Here is an 18099-nt window from a genome sequence, read left to right as displayed (position 1 = left end):
TTGGTAGGTTTTGTGTGTTTTAAATTCACATCCATTTACTTCACAGAGGGATCTCAGTTTGTTTAAGACGTCCTCCACTGAAACGTTGGCTGTAGAGGAAGTCTTGGGGAGCTTCGACTTCCTGTCCACAGACTTTAACGCAGACGACATCTCTTGCATGGGCAGTGTTCGCCTCAGGGATACTGGGTGTGTGGCAGTATGAGCATCTTTTTCACATCCCCTTCAGACTTAGGCCTTTTTAATAGTCCTTAATATGACACTACATGCCTTACCATTGAAAGCTATTTTCTCTGAGCTACAGCATGCTATATGATTTCATTCCCATAGATCTAACTTTAAGAGTGACAGACAGTGGCACTAAACACATATTTTAATGGTCCCTAGCATGCAACATTTCCACTGGGAGATGGCAGTGTTGTGATTCATCTGACATATCTATTATTGCTCAACAGCCCTATATTTTGACAGTCCAAATTAATTTGTTGTCTGTGAATATGCCACCATGCAGTCAGAGAAATGCAGTAAGGCAGTGAGCAAAAGCTGGGAGGACTGAGTCTGTGGCTTTGGTTTTATGAAGTCCCATTCACACAGATATGGGTGAAGGACAACAGTGCTATAGGGCACACTAGAGTGCTTTTACAGGGCTGGAACTCGTAACATTTCATGTCAGACGTGCAGTCATACCAAAGCAATGTCAATTCTCTGAGGGCAGGTCAAGTGGTTCTCTGTGAGATCAATAGAGCTACTGCAGCCCCCTCTAGTGGCAGTGGATGTCAACAGTGTGTATGAGTGAGAAATCCAAATGACCTACTTCAAGGTCCTGTCAAGGCAATTTGTGCTCTACCTGAGATTAAACACTTTGGTCAAATTATCATAAAATGTGTAAGAAAACTAGCTGAGGTCTATGAGGACATGAATTCAAAGCCCATACATGCAGCTCTAACACTCCAGAGTCAGATGCTAACTGAGCACAGAGAAGCTGGCTGGGTTGCTGCCTGGCTGGCCCATTAAAAATCTTAAATTAAAAACCCGCTAAGCTAAAATGCACCCCCTTGTCGTGTCGCCGCAGGATCAGTTTATTTAAGGAGAACACACTGCGGAGCCTGGGGCTCTTGTCAGAGGAAGACTCCCCGCGGACAGAGCCAGAGAGCGGAGACGCCATCCCGCTGAGCACCGGCAGCTTCAGTCTCGACCAGAGCCTAGAGACCCACCTGAGCATCAGCGCTGTACTACTGAGGGTGACTTTGATTTCACTGACACTAGCCACAACATGGACCATACATCACATCATCAACAACATTTTTATTCCACTGGATGAAAGCTATTTCTTTTACCTATCTTCTGTCATCTAAATTCATTTTTAGATCTTATTGCAAGTAGAGGAGCTCAGTGTAGTATAGTCCATCTCAATGACACACAGGTGTTTCTTTGAGATTTATTTTAACTGCATGTCTTGTGGATATCACTGCATTGCTTTCACACTGAGACCAAGGTTCATGTTCTTTCAGGCACTGAGAGGTTCCGATTCTGACCTTGTGCGCAAGGACATTCTGGAAGAGATATCAAGGCAACTCGAGGTGCTCGAAAAAATCGGCAAGCTATCCCTTGGGAAGATAGATGACTTCTCAGTACAAGACAGTAAGTGGTTTAGAGTATCAACATGACATTTCACTGTGACTTTTCTCTACCTCTGCATTTCATACCCACAACAATTAAATAATTCTTTGCAAAGATATAGGAATATATAGGAATTTTATACTTTATACAAATGTAGTACATGTCATGTACATGTGTGAGCTAAACCAAAAATGTTTTTTGGATTCTTCTATTACATTTGAAAAAACATAAAACCATCTACTCAGAGGTGTAGTACTAAAATGAGGATGTAACCATAACAACCAGAATGTATAAAATGCAGACAGGCCTCCCACTCTTTCTTAAGTGTCTGCTATCACACCATATGTTTACTATGGTGTCAAAAAATACATTCTCACCTGTCATCCATCTCCTGTGATTCCATTCCAAACGTGCTGAGAGAATGTTCATCACCACTGACACTCCTGTGTGCTGTGCGCTTTCCTGCGATCGTGTGACTGTGATGTTGACGTTTGTCTCCTCCTAGTCCTCCCCGCTGGCACCCAGAAGCAGAGGAGCCTGCAGGCCCTGTGGGAGGATTGCTCCGGCCGGGAGACCCCCTTCTGCTGCTCTGCCGACGCCTTCAGCAGGAGCCTCCGCAAGAGATTCATTCACAAGGTCAAAGCCAAGCAGCCAGGACAGTCAGACGCAGGTACAGCACTTTAGGTTTCAACAGTTTGGATAAAAGCATCTACTAAACACCATAAACATAAACACTATTCAGCTAAATATTTTACATGGACAAATAATGAATTTCAAAGAAAGACATTTTGGTCATAGCCCTTTAGCCCTATATAATAAACACAATAAAAATGTTGATTAAAATGTCAGACATGCCAGGGGGAAAAGTCCTGCATGCCTTGTTCTTTATCAGTGAGGAATGCAAAGCTAAAGTGCTGATGTTGGTGTCTGCAGTGTTTCTGCAGCTGCTCCAACAGATTCAGGCCAGCTGCAGAATGGTTCCCACCATCCTGTGCAACACCGACCGCGTCACTGTCTTCCAGTTCTTCACCTACCTCAACAGATGGGGTCTCACAGACTTTGGAGAGCACATCTCTCGCCTCTCCAAAGAAGGTAGGCCACAGCCAGGAGAAACATACGGAGCGGATTACATTTAAAGAGGTGTTATCTGAAGGGTTATCTTACAACAGTGAGAGGTTCTACGGCATAGTTTAAAATTCACATCTGTTTCATTCTCTTTCTTTCATTTTTCTCCCACGTACATTGAAACACCCAACACACTGTGGGTAGGACATTTGATTGAATCATTAATTAAAACCTGTATTCTTGTTAGTCGGAAGAAATCCTGCTTAATTACAACTGCAGTATTGTAGTGCTATCTTATTGTCTTTCATTATACTTTCATATTCCCATTCCAACATAACAGTTAACATACCAACTGTAATAGCACAATCAAACATTGTACTTTTCAACATGTACCAGAGGATGTAAAATGAAAACCTTAGTAGTGAGAGACATCTCTCTTGCCCAGTGTACTTGCTGTCAGCCCTGGAGAGTCCTAAGAGGAGGAGAGCCCTTAAGAAGATCCGGGGGAGACGCATTGCTGAGCTGCAGCCTCTCAGCCGGACTCTGCGACTGGTAGCAGAGCTGCAGACAGACTCCAATCATAAGGTCGCCCAGGCCGCAGCCTCCTGCCTCTGCAGAATGTGTGGCTTCAAGGCCTTACGGGCAAAAGTAAGGGTACTTCACAACAGCTCATCTCAACCTGAGATATGTCTTTCTTCCTGCTCACCTTTACCATTTAATCTACTTTAAACTTCCAACTCATTATCTTTCCAACAAGAACTCAATGCCTCATCTCCTCATTAGAACAACGTGTTATTCCTTTAAACTAGCTAACTGGGTGATTAAAGTCACATTTGAATTAAACCAAAACGATAACCAGAACTTAAAATAGAGCTTCTGAATATAATTACATTTCTGCTGCTCCAGTGAGGATGTATACTCTTTTACATTCTCAGGCTGTGGTTTATTACACGGAGGTCCTGAAGGACAGTGACATCCGAGTGCAGAGGGCAGCCTGTCTGGCTCTGAAGTGTCTGAAGGTAAGTAACAGCTGAGAGGAGGGATCACTGAAGCTCAGCTGCTGCTAGCGCCTCATGTGCTCAGTCAAGCCATGCTTATGGTCTCAAAGCCCAATGACCACCAGGGGGGTATTCCAAGTATGTGGTTTAGTGTCAAACCTGGGTAAGTTTAAGTTAACTCAAAGTAAGGGGTAAACATACTTGGAATACCCCCTAGGACTGTTACTCACACATGTGCTGAGGTCAAACACTGTATAGGAGAAAAATAGGAGTTGGGTGTGACTGATCCGACAGGGATCAAAACGCTGTAGTACGAGCTGGCCTTTTTGTACGTTGCCTCCCCGGAATTGTGTATGTTATTAAAACAAACATTATAATAACCACTTGACTATTTAGAAATGAAATGCATGTTTGCAATGTACTTATGTATGTATGTTCTAGAATGCCACACACATATCACATACACAGGCTCAGTCTGACATATGGGGCAGATCTTCCCCTGCATCCTCAATTGTATAACTCTCTGACACTGCCAGTATACTCTGATGCCCTATATTACTCATAATATGCTTCATGTTCATTATATGTAAGATTCATGCAAACATCCCCACACCCAAATCTCATCAGGCCTCAACAAAAACTCAAAAACAAACACTTCCCATTTCTCATGACAACTAAAAAAGACCTACAGTGGTTTCAAAACTCTAACAGGAACCAAAACCTACCTGCTAAATATAACAACCATAACCACCAGGGATTATCGACTGTGATGTATGTTTCCTAGGCAACCGAGAGTGCAGAACAGGTGGCTGAACTGTGTCGCTTGACTGATGAGGACCTTCGGAATGCGGCCAAAGAGACCGTCCTATCATTTGGTAACCTTTAACCTTCTCCTAAGGCCATGATTTCAATATACTATAGAAATGGTGACGACAAAGTCTTCCATTGAATGTCAAAGCTTCAAGTCAAGAGAAGAGCAATGAACGAATAATAGTGATTAGGACAATCTAACAACAACATAAGCCTTTCAGTCACAAACCAAATCTTAGTTGTAAAATGGAAAAGGTCCTGATAATATCTCCTGTTCAAAAAGTTTCACTATTTTCTTTCCAATTGTTTTGCAGGTAAGAAAGGATACACTGCATATCAGCGGATGGAGAAGATTTGCTCTGAGTTACAGGAGGATGCTTACCAGAATTTGGAGACCGAAATCACAATATTGTAAAAAGAGATAGAAGAGAGTATGGAATGTGGACTAAAATGAGCCATGGCTTAACATTGTGTACATACAAGCGTTCAATACCTACATGTTGTATGGAGCAATTTTCTTTTCACTAATTCACAGAAGAAAAAATGATCACACCTCATTATTGCAATAGACTGTGAGTTGAAGCCAGTGAGCTGAAGCCAGTAAATCTGCACAGATCAGTTGCATAGCTGGGTCACAGATCTGCTCACACCGTGTAAGTGCTTAGACATTGGACAAAATGGTGCTTGACTAAATACATTAGGTATTTATGGCATGGGTCATCTATCATGGTTGTAAACAGAGAACTATACATGATAAGTTATAATTGAGGTATATGGTATGTCATCCTTGATGGTTTTGAATGAAGTTCTAATTATAAGTACACACATGTATTATGGACAAGTTTTTGTACATTATAAAACTGAAAAAGGAAAATATTTATAAATAAATATTATATTTTACCCTTATTAACATATGTACACAAGAAACAACAGAATAAATGTATATAATTTGGTGAAATGGTGTGTTGTGACTGAGCATGAATCTGCAGAAGGGGGAGCATTTTCCATGTTATAAGTCAATTAAATGCTGTCAGGAGGACCAGCTGCAAATTGTCCTTGCCGAACATCTGCTTGACAGCTTATCACTTGCAACCGATGATTCTGTTATATCTATATCAAATAAATAGTTTACATTTTAAAACAAATAATGGAAGTAGACATCTCTGGATGAGACCAACCAGGCAGCCACTATTCTCTAAGCATGAGAGCCCTGGCATAGAGAGGTATATTTGGGCCACAATAATTGATTAATTAATTGATTAGTTGTCAACTAAGTCAACTGTTCTGTTAATTTGTTTGTCATTTTGTTGAGGAACATGCCTAGAAATTATCGGACTGCAACTTCTTTAACTTGAATATTTTCTGTTTTACTTAGTCCTCCATGACCGTAATCTAAATATACTGAATTTTGGCAAAGCAAGGCATTTGAGGACATAATCTTGGGCTTTGGGAAACACAGATTGACGTTTTTTCAGTTTTCTGACATTTTATTGACTCATGTTTTTCAGTGTTCTGACATTTAATCGATCAAACAACTAATCGATTAATCAACAGAATAATCAACAGATTAATGTACTCTGAAAGTAACCATTACTGGCAACCATTAATCTAGCATTTTACCCATATTCCCACAGGCGGTTTTCATTCCCACATTTAAAATAATCTACTTCCTGCGCAGGTGAGAGGGGGTAGTTGGAAAATGCACTTTATGCTATAAAATCTACATTGCCCTTGTTTATTTGTGGTTCAAGGAGTTAGTGTGTGCCAGCTTTGAAAAAGCTCTGCAATTTTCACACACAAAGAAGAATTATTGTAATGCTGTAGAGAAGGTAGCTATACCATAACATCTTTCTCAGAGGTGACTATACAAAGGCAAAAATCAGCAACCCTACATTGATTGATGGTTGCTCTGACGTGATAATGCAACAGGCAAAATAGTTTGATTATACACGACTGAGGAAACGAACAGCCACTACAATAGAAAACTATTATTTACCTAGTAACAAGACCACATTTCTGTTTACACATTTGTGAGTAGCTCTGTCTCTGTGTGTGTGTGTGTGTGTATTCACTTCATTGTAGCCTGTTTACACAGGAAATGGTAAATTTTGTTGCATCATAGTTTCAGTCTAGAGGGAGAATATATTAATCCAAAGGTTAGATCTCAACAATAACAAATACATATAAACACAGTAAAAACTGTGGCTAATGTAAACAGCTGAGAACTTGTAAAAGTTTGAGGAAATTTATTTCCAGTGCTTTTTTAAAACCTGAGGCATTTGCCTCAAATTCTACTGCACAGCAAACCAGTAACGGGATCATGGACATAGTAAATTTCAGTGTGCGGAGATGCATGTTATGATGAGCTTCCATAACCATCCACTAAATTAAAAGCTGTTTTCAAAAAAGAAAATAGCTGAAGACTTTGTAGTAGACAATGTCATTAACTTCACAGCACAGAATGATAAACAATCCTTCTGAGTAAAAAAATAAAAATAAAACAGCACTGCACCACACAATGTCACAACAGGTCAAAAGATGTACTCTAATCTCGTTTAATGGCAAACAATTGTTTTCTTACGCTATGACAAATCACACGCAACACAATTCACAAGTATTGTTGGATTCATTGTCAAAAAGTTTCTTTTAAAAGCAGACCAGGCAAACAAAAACAACTAAGCCGCTGTGTGCCTGTGGGTCATTGGATGGCCACCAGCAGAAAGATTAACCCTCATCCAGATAGGTCCTCTGTCCAGAACGATGTAATACTGAGTGAGATCGAGTACAAAACTAAACCCTTTCAACCGAAAAGCTCATTAGTCTAAATACAGGGGGGCAAGTAATTTGAAGTGCTAAAAGCTCTCCAAACAGGTCATCTAGGGTAGTAGGTTGAATAAAAACAGCGCAAGGGGAAAAAAAAAATGCACCATTTCATCTAATGACTTTGGTGACGTAAACAAGGGGCATGTCACACCTGTTGTTCAGCCTATGCTAGGTAATTCTTGTGGTGCATTCTCCCCATTATGAACATTCAACCATTTGGACTGCTTATCCCATTGTGTATAAAAAGGTCCTTGCTGAAGACACACCGAATCCCATATAGTCCAAGACAATCAGATTACCCTTGATCTTGCACATACTCCAATAATACATGGACATTTTTCCATAATCATGCCAAGCAGAATTGATGGTTAACACACCTAAAGGGTCACCAATAGAAATTGTCAGAGTACCTGATCTTGTGATGGGGGGAATGGGGGATTTTTTTTTTGGGGGGGGGGGGGGGGGGGTGTTGGTACAAGCTGTATGTTCTCCATACATCTCTTAAGGCTTCCTTGCAAACCAAATCACTGTCAATCTAACCTGATGGAAGGAAGGGCGGTGACCCACTCGAGCTCGTTTTAATTTACACCATTGGGAAAACGTTGGTAACAATGCATGATTTCTAAACCACTGGAAAAAAAGACAAAAGAACCCTACAGGTCACTCATGCAGTTTTCATATCTGACCCCAGAAAGAGATCAACAGTACAAATAAAAAAGAGGTGAATGTGTAGGAGAGGGATAAGGTATGTCATCATCACATCATGGGCAGACAGTGCTATTTCTCAGCATTGCTTCACTCCTGGCAGGGACTTCCAGTGAAGGGTTCCAGGCTTTAGATATAGGCTAAGATTGTCCAGATTATAGCTGTTGAGCGAGCTGAGCTGATGCTCTTTAGGTGCCAACGATATTGGGATCATGTGCAGAGTCCGGCAGTGGAGAATCATGGCAGTGGTAGAGAAAGCAGTTTCCCCAGCAGCTGTAGCAGATGAGGAACAGTGCTGCCAAGAACACTAAGGCACAAATGGTGCACGGCTTCCTCTCCAACAAGAAGCTGAGCAGGTAGAAGCCCATGAACATGGAGTGGTTGAACCATAATGCTGGATTCAAAGGTTTTGGGATGAGCAGGACTGGGAGCAACCACTGCAGGCAGTACATGGTCTCTTTAGGTGTAAATGCACCAAATGTAAATGCCTAGTCCAAAGTAACAGGTGGAATGATGCTCACAATGAGATTGCCAGCCGCCACAGCAGGTGCATGGGATCAAGACTTCTCGGATCTCATGTAAGGCCTAGGGATAAAGCAGACATCAGGCAACACACATCAGTTCAACAAAGTCAAGACTTACAATATTACATCCATTGTCATTTTCAACTGAGTTCCTATTATGTAAACTCATTCTACATAATATTAAGCTAAAGCAACCAGATTTGTCTGACACCCTGTCTCAATAACAGGAATTTGAAGAGGTGTAGGCTACTCTCTTACCAAACTGCAGTGACGTTTGAGAAGTGGCCTGACTGCATTCGCGGCTCTTGTCATGTAAAAATAGCTACGCCACCCCTAGAACTAGTCAACTGCAGTAAAAGCCGTCAATCACACTTTTAGACAAGGATTCCATTGAAGTTTAACAGGGGACAGTCGAAGTGCTTTACCAAGTTCTCGGATTTTTAAACAGTTAACTCATGTTAAAGCAAAACAATGACGTGTCTTAAATGGTGAGCTAGCATTATTGGTCACCACCATTACCGTAGAGTTAATAATGGATATTGACCTATGTGCTATTATTACTATGTAGCCTAATACAGCCCGTTTCAACTTCACTGCTAGCTTCGAGGCTATTTAGAACCAAAACCGGTCACTACAAGTTCCCACCAGCTGAAATGCATTGCTGCCTTCACATTAGCCATGCTAACGTACAAGGTAAACTAGCCAGCACAGTCAGTGAGTCTGCGGAACTAACTATTTAGGGTACGACAGCTAGCTTGTCCTTTTCGAGGATAGTTCCAAAGTCAACTTATGTAAAAAATGAATCGGTCTCAAACTAAACCTAGTTTAACAATAAAGACGTATAAACCACCCATCAAAGCAATACGGGCCACAACTACTAGCATGCTATCTGCCACATACAAAGCATACCATTTGTTTTGCTAATGTTAACTTGCTAGGTAGGTTCTTTGCCAATGACGCTTACTAGCCTCTAGCTACCTGATAAAGCTACCACTAGCTAATTACTTAGACGCTCGCTTTCATCAGACTTGTTTTCAGAATTGTATCACTTAATTCATAAGACCATGTGCATTGAAAACAATCATGTACGTCTGTTATAGTATGCCACGCATTCAAACCTGTCATTCTCCATGTTCAACCTTGCGTATTCACAAAGCTGGACTCCATTGCTTTCGCTAGCAACTGGATTGATTGCGCAGCTGCTGCCATCTAACCATATAACAGTAGAAAACTTAGCCGTGCTAAAGAGGACCTCGTTGGTATAGCTCGTCTGGCGTTGCCTGAATTTAAACGAGTGATTTAACTCGTTTTTGGTGTAATTAACATGCAATTACAACAACATTTTTTCTTAATCGTACATTGTTATTTTTTTGTCTAGTAATTACGTGTCCACTAGTTTGATGCTCGTACGTCCAGCTGAGCATTTAAGGCATGGTATTGTCCATGCCTTCCACTTTTAATCAGGGGAACAGCAGAGCCCGTCTGGGAACAGGCTTTGAGGGATGAGCGTCAGACAGTAAGCCTCCTGCTGGTCAAATGCTGGAATTAATTAGGCTGTGCTGGCAAAGTTGTTTTGTTGGTTCTATTCTATGTGCAAGGGCTTATGTGAAACTAAAACTGCTCATTCTAAACGTTGTCAACTTATGATGGTGTAAGCCCTACCTTTGAGAAACATCACCATGTCGCAGAATAATGTTAGAGCTCAGAACAACACTGGATCTAAATTATAGCACCTTGCATGTTTGGCAACATCCCCATGCGTGGAGGCTAACGCAAGTAAACGCAGTTTATCTTATCCACCTCTGAAATTTCAGAAGTAGAGTTTATCCACCTCTTATTAGAGTATCCACCTCTCAACTATAACCTCCACTATCAACAAACATGTTCTGAATGCCTTTTTTAATAATCCGATACCGCATGGCGCACTCCACCTCACCGTGATGACAGAATCACAGTTTAGCCTACCCTCTTACCCACTTTACCCACTCTTGCTTTACCACTACATCCGCTTACCTGCGACCTGTGTTCCACCATGACGCCTCAGACTTATTTGTTGTGCCCATCACTGCTGTAACAATATTTTGACTGGTAACAGTCTTTAGGCTAATGGCCATGTTCTCAGCGGACTGACTGCAACCAGAAACTGTAGGGACCTGCATTTGGCATTTTAATGAAAGTGAATGTTCAGTTGTAATTGTCAGTTGCCCTCATGAGAAAAGTGTTATGTGAAGCAGCGGCAGGACTTCCAATGTAGGCCTACCAAAGTGATGGAGGGGGTAGCCTAACACATGTCAAGAACGAGCCAGGTGAGGGACCTCTTGTACAACAGGCACATAGTACTCTGAACAGACAGGTTGTGTCACTGACCATGGTGCTGATGCTGCGCAGAAAAACTGTGGTGGTGGCTTCACCCAGAAAGGCAACATTAGGTACATACCTCCAACAGGGGAAGATGAGTTAGTGAGCCTGAGCCAGCCATGGAATTAAAAGATAAGCCGCACAATATTCACAGTGCTTTATTCGTGACATAACGTCACACACAAAAAAAGCTCTCTGGTATGCGGATCATCTTTTAATTCTCTTGGATACTGATATGCTAGATCCTGCACCCATCCAAAATTGGCTTTGGGATGAGCATGGCCTTGCACTGCTTCATATTAAACAAGTGGAGTACAGGCAGGGTAAAATAATTCCCCTTCACCAAGAATAATATAATTCTCTAGAATAGAGTAGCATGACGTTTGTTGGGTGCCAACCAATAAAAATGCAGTCCTCGATTCTGGCAAGAGGTTGTTGACATTTGAGGTAAACAGCCAATCAAATACACACAATTCACCTGAAGCAACGTTGTGAGCAGATAGATTAATGTTTTGATCTGAGCCATGTGAGCCAGGGCCGTGCAGGATCATGAGAGATTTGTTAAACATAGACTGGATGAAGAACTTGTAGCCTAGAATGCAAAGAGATTTAGCTGAATATAATGAAAAGTGTAATGTATTATAGACCTAATCAAGGACTGCTTCTTTAACTGTATTTTATCTGTGCAGGTTTTAATGATATAACGCAGGCTTTCATAAGATGAGAGTGTTTTTTTGTATCTTGGACACAGTAATGCTTATGGTTCTCTCTGGGCTATCTACATATTTCAGTATTGTCCTTTTTATCAGGCAGGACATAACACTGACAGCTATAATGTAGTCAGGGCAGAACATTTGATCAGCTTCATTAACTGGCTTGGCCATGTAATATTAGGTGAGCTGCTGCCATTCTCGGTTTCCTGCCAGTAGTGGACCTGGGGAAAGGTGAAACACAGCTACTGACACTTCAGTTAACAGCTCTTGTGGTGAAATATATTTGTCCTTGGGGGATTTCAGAAATGTCCAAAGTGCTTCTGTTGAATGCAAAGAATGTGATTGAAAAGGTACTCGTAGCCTGAAATCAATTTTCTGTCGTCCCTTTTAGCCTAAGATGTTTCTTGTGCTTGATTTCACCCAGTGACCGACATACTTAATGCTACTTTTACTTGGCAAGCTAGTAGAAAAAACAATCATTACTGCTGTTCTGTTGATAGACTTTTATTTAGTGTACTACCTCTTGTGTTCAGCAGGTAAATACCATCATTAGACAAAGGGATGTCTTCTGGTCTGCCTGCAAGCATAAATAATGCAAGTAAGTGGCTTGATTCAACACAGTTTCCATGGCAATCTGTTCTCTCTTAATTTGTCTTGTGTTGATATACCAACCTCTTGAGTTAGATTTGAGTCCAACAGAGACACCTCTACACAGTTTTGGTGTTGGCTGATAGTCTGGTCTCACAAAATGGCTCACCTGAGGAGTCTTCACACTGGTAATATCATCCAATTTGGGCTATGGACCATTTTAGAGTGGAGTAATAGTAGCCTAGCCTATAATGCTAAAATGTACAATTTGTAATGGTAGTTACCCCAATCTCATTCCCCCAACAGGAGTTATGATGACTGAATCAACCACCCAATATTGGCCATTTAAATAACTGAATTGTGATAGCACTTCACTCGTTGTCTGCTGTGGAAAAGTTGGCTGCATGATTATTCTGTCTCAGTCAGGCTGTATCAAAATCATAGCACTGCATCTCAATAACCCTTGATGATATCATCCACCACAACATGAATTGTAACCATGTGCTCAGAGCCATGATCTACTCAGGATCCTTAACTGGTTAGATTACATCATTTTGTTGTATAATTCTGCATTAGCTAGAGAGAGAAAGAAAGAGAGAGAGGTCATGAAATGCTATTCATGTGAACAGGTATTGTGATGTGATTTTTAATAAACAGATTTACAGTAGGCTAATGAGCGCATCATCTTTTCTTCAAAATAATTGGGTGAAGCCTGGATCATCTGATGTCCTTGATAGCCTAATACAGATAGTAGGCTATCATTCCCTTATCTCCTCATATGACGCCCTTTGGTCATATTTCCTCAAGAGGCTTTTTCTTCTGAGGAACTGGGTCTCCACGTATTGTTGCATTCGTGAGTAGAGGGACCAGTGTTGCCTCTCGCTTTCATATTGAGCAGATTTGCTCCGCGCATGGCGTCTCTCCCGAGAGGTCTCTTGCAAAGGTCTCTCTCACAACACCCTGCAATCCTTCCCCCCACTCTGTTTTATCACTCGAACATCGATAACCACAGGTAGGTGTGCTTACAGCCATCCTCATTTTTGATGTATGCTCATTTACACTTAGTAACGCTCTCTCAGTGGAATCTTGATCCGGTTTGACAAATTGAAGATGTAGTCGATAAAGTAGTATTATTGGAATGGGCATCAAGGTCATATCTGGTTTGATTACGCGACACGTTAACAATCCTGAAAACACAATGTGTTCAGTTTTCAAATTAAAACTGGAGAACGGGAGGGTGTTTTTTGCTTGGGGTTCATAATGCCCGGTGCAATTTATTGCATTGAAATTCAGTGCTTTCCGAGCACATAATGACAACTTTGAGCGCGACGTAATCAACTCCTTATTTCAAATAGGTTACAGCACATCAAAGATGTGTTTATGGCTCTCCGCTCCATTAATCTCTCTGAACTGACCGCGGTAGTAGATGCGATGCCGGCTAAGTTGGGAAGTAAAGCAGGGTGGAGAGGCGTTTCTGTCGTTCCATCCTCAAAATTCTGTCGTTCTATCTTAAACACAGTCTTTGACTTCAGCGCTCCAAGTCAATCGTCCTCGTGAGGTAAAACAGATTCTTTCTGTAATTAGAACGAAATTCCTTAATTTGACATCGCAGTTGTCGACTTGTGGATTAGAACAGAGTGCGTAATTCATGAGCAGGCTATTGGTATAGCCTATAGCCTATTTTATTGCCAGTGGCAGTGGGCTTTTAACACATGCTGTTTATTTTTTGCAACTATTGCTATAAGCTTTGTTTGGAGTTGTCGACGAACCTTCTCATGAAATACCGTTTGTTTTGCATTCAAAGAAAATCCCATGTGTCACTGGCCGTTTTACCAAACGTCTCATGGTTGACTTATTCACAGGTATCCGCAGGTATTCGCAGATGTGAAAATGAATGGTGGGAGGTTCTAAAACGACATGGTCACCCAGCTTGATTCTAGATGGAGTCTTTGAATGCGGTGGAGCTCCGTGAATTGGGGGATGGTAAAAGGCGAGATGCCCACGAGGCCTCGTCGCCGCAGCAGCCCTCGCGGTCAGAACCTCGGACAGCGACTGGTGGCTTCGAGAACGCGTCCTATCAGGATGAGGACGAGGAGATAAAGTTCCCCACCGGCTCAAGACAACACATCCACGAGTCTATACCTCACACCAGAGACCGGCCGATTCCCCCAAATCTCCAACGGGATGAGCTCTCTCCCCGATCTGACGATGACCAAGAGTTGGATTTTAGTGGGAGTACCGTGGACTATGGATTCATTTCTGCTCTGGTGTTCCTGGTCAGTGGAATTGTCCTGGTAGCGATTGCCTACACCATACCCAGAGAAGCTAAGGTCAACCCAGACATGGTGACAGCTCGCCAGATGGAAAAACTAGAAATGTACTATGCACAGCTTGGTTCCCATCTGGACAAGTGTATAATAGCAGGTCTTGGGCTGCTTACACTTGGTGGGATGCTTTTGTCAATCATGCTCATGGTGTCAATATGTAAGGGTGAACTGTACCGCAGGAGGACTTTCGCCATGTCCAGGAGACCCAGGAAAACCTATGGATCTATAAATCTTCGAATGAGGCAGTTGGAGGGTGAGGGCAGGGATACTCTTGTGGACTGTGAACCTAACACCACATGCACTGGTCCAGTCAGTGAAGACAACACTAGCCAAGTGTCTACTGCGACAAAAGAACTGTAGCACAATTGTCTGCACAATTGTTTTCAAGGGTTATTTCTTATCTGGGGTTGTTCTAAGACAAGCATGTGAAGGTAAGGCGCATTTCAGACATGTTGTTTGAAATAGTAGGTCACAGGGATAGCAGGTTAGAGAGAGTACAATTTTCAATCATGAATGTTATCACAACTGGATAAAATAGCATTAGGATTTAGTTGTTGATCAATGCAAAAAGCACAATGAGTAACCACAGAAAGAAATATTTACACAAAAACAATAATGACATAACATGCTGCAAACTAACAGCTATCTGCTTCTCAAGACTTGAAATATATGTCTGTATAATCTACTGTATATCAGATTATTAATGAAATCATGTACATATTTTCAATATGTAAGGTTGCCTTAAAAAACACTGTCACTGTAAATTGAAATCACAATGCCATGTAGTAGGTGGTCAGTTTGTGATTCAAGGATTATAGGACAGTTGCTGTATAACTTGGATGTGCATAGCAACAGAATGAAACATGTTCAGTGGGTGAGTATTATTCAATTCATAAAAGTATAAAAGTCAGTGTCTAACTAATTATCCAATAATGTTAAATATTTGTAGGTGGGCAGAAGTCTTTACATACATAGCGGAACTTGCTCCCAAGTCAGATTGTTACTCACAGGATGTTGGATTGTTTTAAGACAGTACAGTAATTAGTTATCCAACCATAGCATTCTGTGTAAAATAATGTCAAAGAATGTGTATACTCACAATTAAGAATATTAACAAAGGGGAATGAGAAAAGAAAGGTTTCTTTATAGATCAGTCTGGATTGTTTCAGAGAGTGTCAACACAATCTATGATTTCCCATTGGTCTCACATTAGTTTAATTTATCATAATGCTGTTTACATGCATATTTTTTTATATCATCTAAAAAGGGCATATTTAACATATCCCTTATTAAACTGTTAGCATCTGATGAATGAACTACTTAACACAGCCACTGAGACAGAAACAACAGCTCATTCAGATAATATATTTTTACACAAGCATGTCTCACAATTCTCAATGTTGTCATATACACAACCCTTTTGACATGCTATCACCTTTAGGTTTATTATGTCCATGGCCATCAGAAGGGTTATATCAATGCATTAGCGTAACTATTGAATGTTGATGTCAACATCAAAACAATATTCACAGAAATACTTTGAGCTGATTTGTTTTTTATTTGTTTTCCTTCTATAAGCTGTTAACTACACCTAGGAATTATAATGTATAATGTATAAAGTATAATGTTGCTATATTATAATGTATTGCAACAGCCTTATTTCAGTGTAATGTGTAGATCACGCCATGGTAGTGGACTATGGGGGCCATTTTATAGGACAATGCACTTGTCATCAGGATCATCTCTTTATTTTCAATTTATTGTATGACACCCAAAGGCAGAATCTGGCACCATCAGAATATAGGCCCAAAACTGCTCAAGAGATGTAGTTGCATGGAACTGAGAGATAGATAATTGAATATAGGCAGAAACTGTAGATTTACGCAAGAGAAATGTTAAGAACCACATGAGAGAATGTGTGAAGAGAACAGTCTGTGGAATGATGAAAGTTTTAGAACAGAGCACACAACCGAATGAAAGCAGCCCATCTTTAAACTCATTTGCAACTGCACCTCATTAGGGGTTTTTTTCCTGACTTAAAAGGAAACAGCAGAGGATATAATGAAGAAGGTAACATCAGACAAAATACCTGGCTATAGTTCCTGATTTATAAGCAAACAAAAAATGCCTTGTGTATCCACAGTTACCTGCTTGTACCAGCTATTGTGCCTATAGACATATACTCTGAAAAGCACCATTTATTGTAAATTTGTTCATCAAACTAATAGTGAAAATGTTGGCCTTTCTTGTTTGTTATTCAGCACTTAGATTGCACTTCAAATAATTTACATTTCAGACCACAGGTGACAAAGGCAGCCTATGTGAGAGAGTGCTGTGTTTAATCTTGCATTATTATATGTAATATTTTGGTAGTGTTGATGAGTAAAGTGTATTGATATCTACCATGACATTTATGACATTAGTGAGATGGATTATAGGTGAATGGTGAAAATGACATCATAATATATGTTTACAGATGTTTTGTGATCATATCACAAGCTACTGTACACTTCATGGATCTTATCACCTGTGTTGTTTGTGTGCTTGCCTCTACGTTAGCCTGATTCTCATGTTGTCTTTGGGGTAGGCCTACATAGAGTCTCTTGTAAAGGTTCACTGGACTGGCCATTACAATCAAATTGATGACTGTTCTTTATATTTATTTGTACAGCATATTTAATAATTTATTACGTAAAACGGGATGCGGCACTGATTGTTATTGAGGTGTTTAATTAAAATGAACAAACTGAATGTCCCCACCAGCTTGAAAAATGATAGATGTTGTCTTTCTTTCTCAATGCAATACAAAGCTGATACAGCAATATAACTTGTACACTCAAGGACCATATCAACCCTAATAGGAATGTTTCCTCAATTGGTTATATGTAAACCTGTAAAAGGTCAGGAGAAATTAAAAGCCGATTATTGCACAAAGCCTTTGTGACTTTATTCACAAATTAAATCTAATTAAAAGCTTGTACTGGATATTGCTTATGATCTCAGCATGCTCAATTAGACTGCCCTTGGAGTTAATGCACAACTGCAGAGGACACAGGGAGTAGGTGACACAAAAGCAAAGAGGCCATGTCCATGTAGTGATGTTCTAAAGACTCAGCTGAAGACTCGGGGACTAGGTCCCTGAGAAAGTCATTTCATTTCAGAAATTAACTATTGTTCACTAGTGGCATTCAAGAGTACACTTACCCCCAGTTTTATTAACTGCATGATGTGATGTGGAATGACCTAACACAAGTGAGTTTGTGGGTTGTCTTTAACCAGTAAATGATCTCAGTTATTGAACAAAACGTTCAGGGTTGTCACTGTCCAACTGAGTCCAGTCCAGCCGTAACAAAAGCTAACATTTAAAGAATGTAAGCATATATATACAGAGTGTATTTGCCATTTAACAGACTCTCTCATCTAGAGTGACTTACTGTGAACTAACTTACTACAGGGACAGACCCGCTAGAGCAGCCTGGGGTTAAATGCTTTGTTCAAGGGTACAGTGGTTGCCCCTGTGATTGAACTCACGGCCTTCTGGTGTCTCACTTAGGTGGCCAGATCACTAGAC

General features: G+C 40.7%; 3 protein-coding genes across 8 annotated transcripts in view; 2 read left to right on the top strand and 1 right to left on the bottom strand.

Annotated features, from left to right (window-relative positions):
- The window catches only part of ripor3 (RIPOR family member 3), a 29904-nt gene extending 24322 nt beyond the window's left edge, over nucleotides 1–5582 (top strand). For all 4 annotated transcript variants that reach the window (XM_042089241.1, XM_042089244.1, XM_042089243.1 and 1 more), the window contains 9 exons: nucleotides 47–186; nucleotides 1070–1238; nucleotides 1509–1638; nucleotides 2123–2287; nucleotides 2551–2709; nucleotides 3128–3330; nucleotides 3618–3701; nucleotides 4465–4555; nucleotides 4805–5582. In XM_042089241.1, coding sequence (XP_041945175.1) covers nucleotides 47–186; nucleotides 1070–1238; nucleotides 1509–1638; nucleotides 2123–2287; nucleotides 2551–2709; nucleotides 3128–3330; nucleotides 3618–3701; nucleotides 4465–4555; nucleotides 4805–4905 — 1242 coding nt within the window. In that variant the 3' untranslated portion in view covers nucleotides 4906–5582. The remainder of the gene's footprint in view (nucleotides 1–46; nucleotides 187–1069; nucleotides 1239–1508; nucleotides 1639–2122; nucleotides 2288–2550; nucleotides 2710–3127; nucleotides 3331–3617; nucleotides 3702–4464; nucleotides 4556–4804) is intronic.
- A 1447-nt stretch (nucleotides 5583–7029) lies between these two features.
- On the bottom strand, nucleotides 7030–10025 carry LOC121707035 (bladder cancer associated protein). Of its 3 annotated transcripts, none has more exons than XM_042089247.1 (2): nucleotides 9901–10025; nucleotides 7030–8603 (listed from the first exon to the last, which is right to left on the bottom strand). In XM_042089247.1, exon 2 carries the CDS (start codon nucleotides 8468–8470, stop codon nucleotides 8207–8209), a length of 264 nt encoding a protein of 87 aa, XP_041945181.1. In that variant the 5' UTR covers nucleotides 8471–8603; nucleotides 9901–10025; the 3' UTR covers nucleotides 7030–8206. The 3 variants fall into 3 exon arrangements, with proteins under 3 accessions (XP_041945181.1, XP_041945179.1, XP_041945180.1); XM_042089245.1 differs by lacking the exon at nucleotides 9901–10025 and adding an exon at nucleotides 9661–9811; XM_042089246.1 differs by lacking the exon at nucleotides 9901–10025 and adding an exon at nucleotides 8801–9635.
- Nucleotides 10026–12613: 2588 nt separating this feature from the next.
- tmem74b (transmembrane protein 74B) lies at nucleotides 12614–16597 on the top strand. The gene is made up of 2 exons (XM_042089672.1): nucleotides 12614–13213; nucleotides 14064–16597. The coding sequence occupies exon 2, from the start codon at nucleotides 14142–14144 to the stop codon at nucleotides 14886–14888; it is 747 nt and encodes a 248-aa protein (XP_041945606.1). The 5' UTR covers nucleotides 12614–13213; nucleotides 14064–14141; the 3' UTR covers nucleotides 14889–16597.
- Nucleotides 16598–18099: the final 1502 nt, after the last annotated feature.

Source organism: Alosa sapidissima, chromosome 4, assembly GCF_018492685.1.
Source record: "Alosa sapidissima isolate fAloSap1 chromosome 4, fAloSap1.pri, whole genome shotgun sequence".
Lineage (NCBI taxonomy): Eukaryota > Metazoa > Chordata > Actinopteri > Clupeiformes > Clupeidae > Alosa > Alosa sapidissima.
This window is presented reverse-complemented; position numbering and strand designations above follow the sequence as displayed.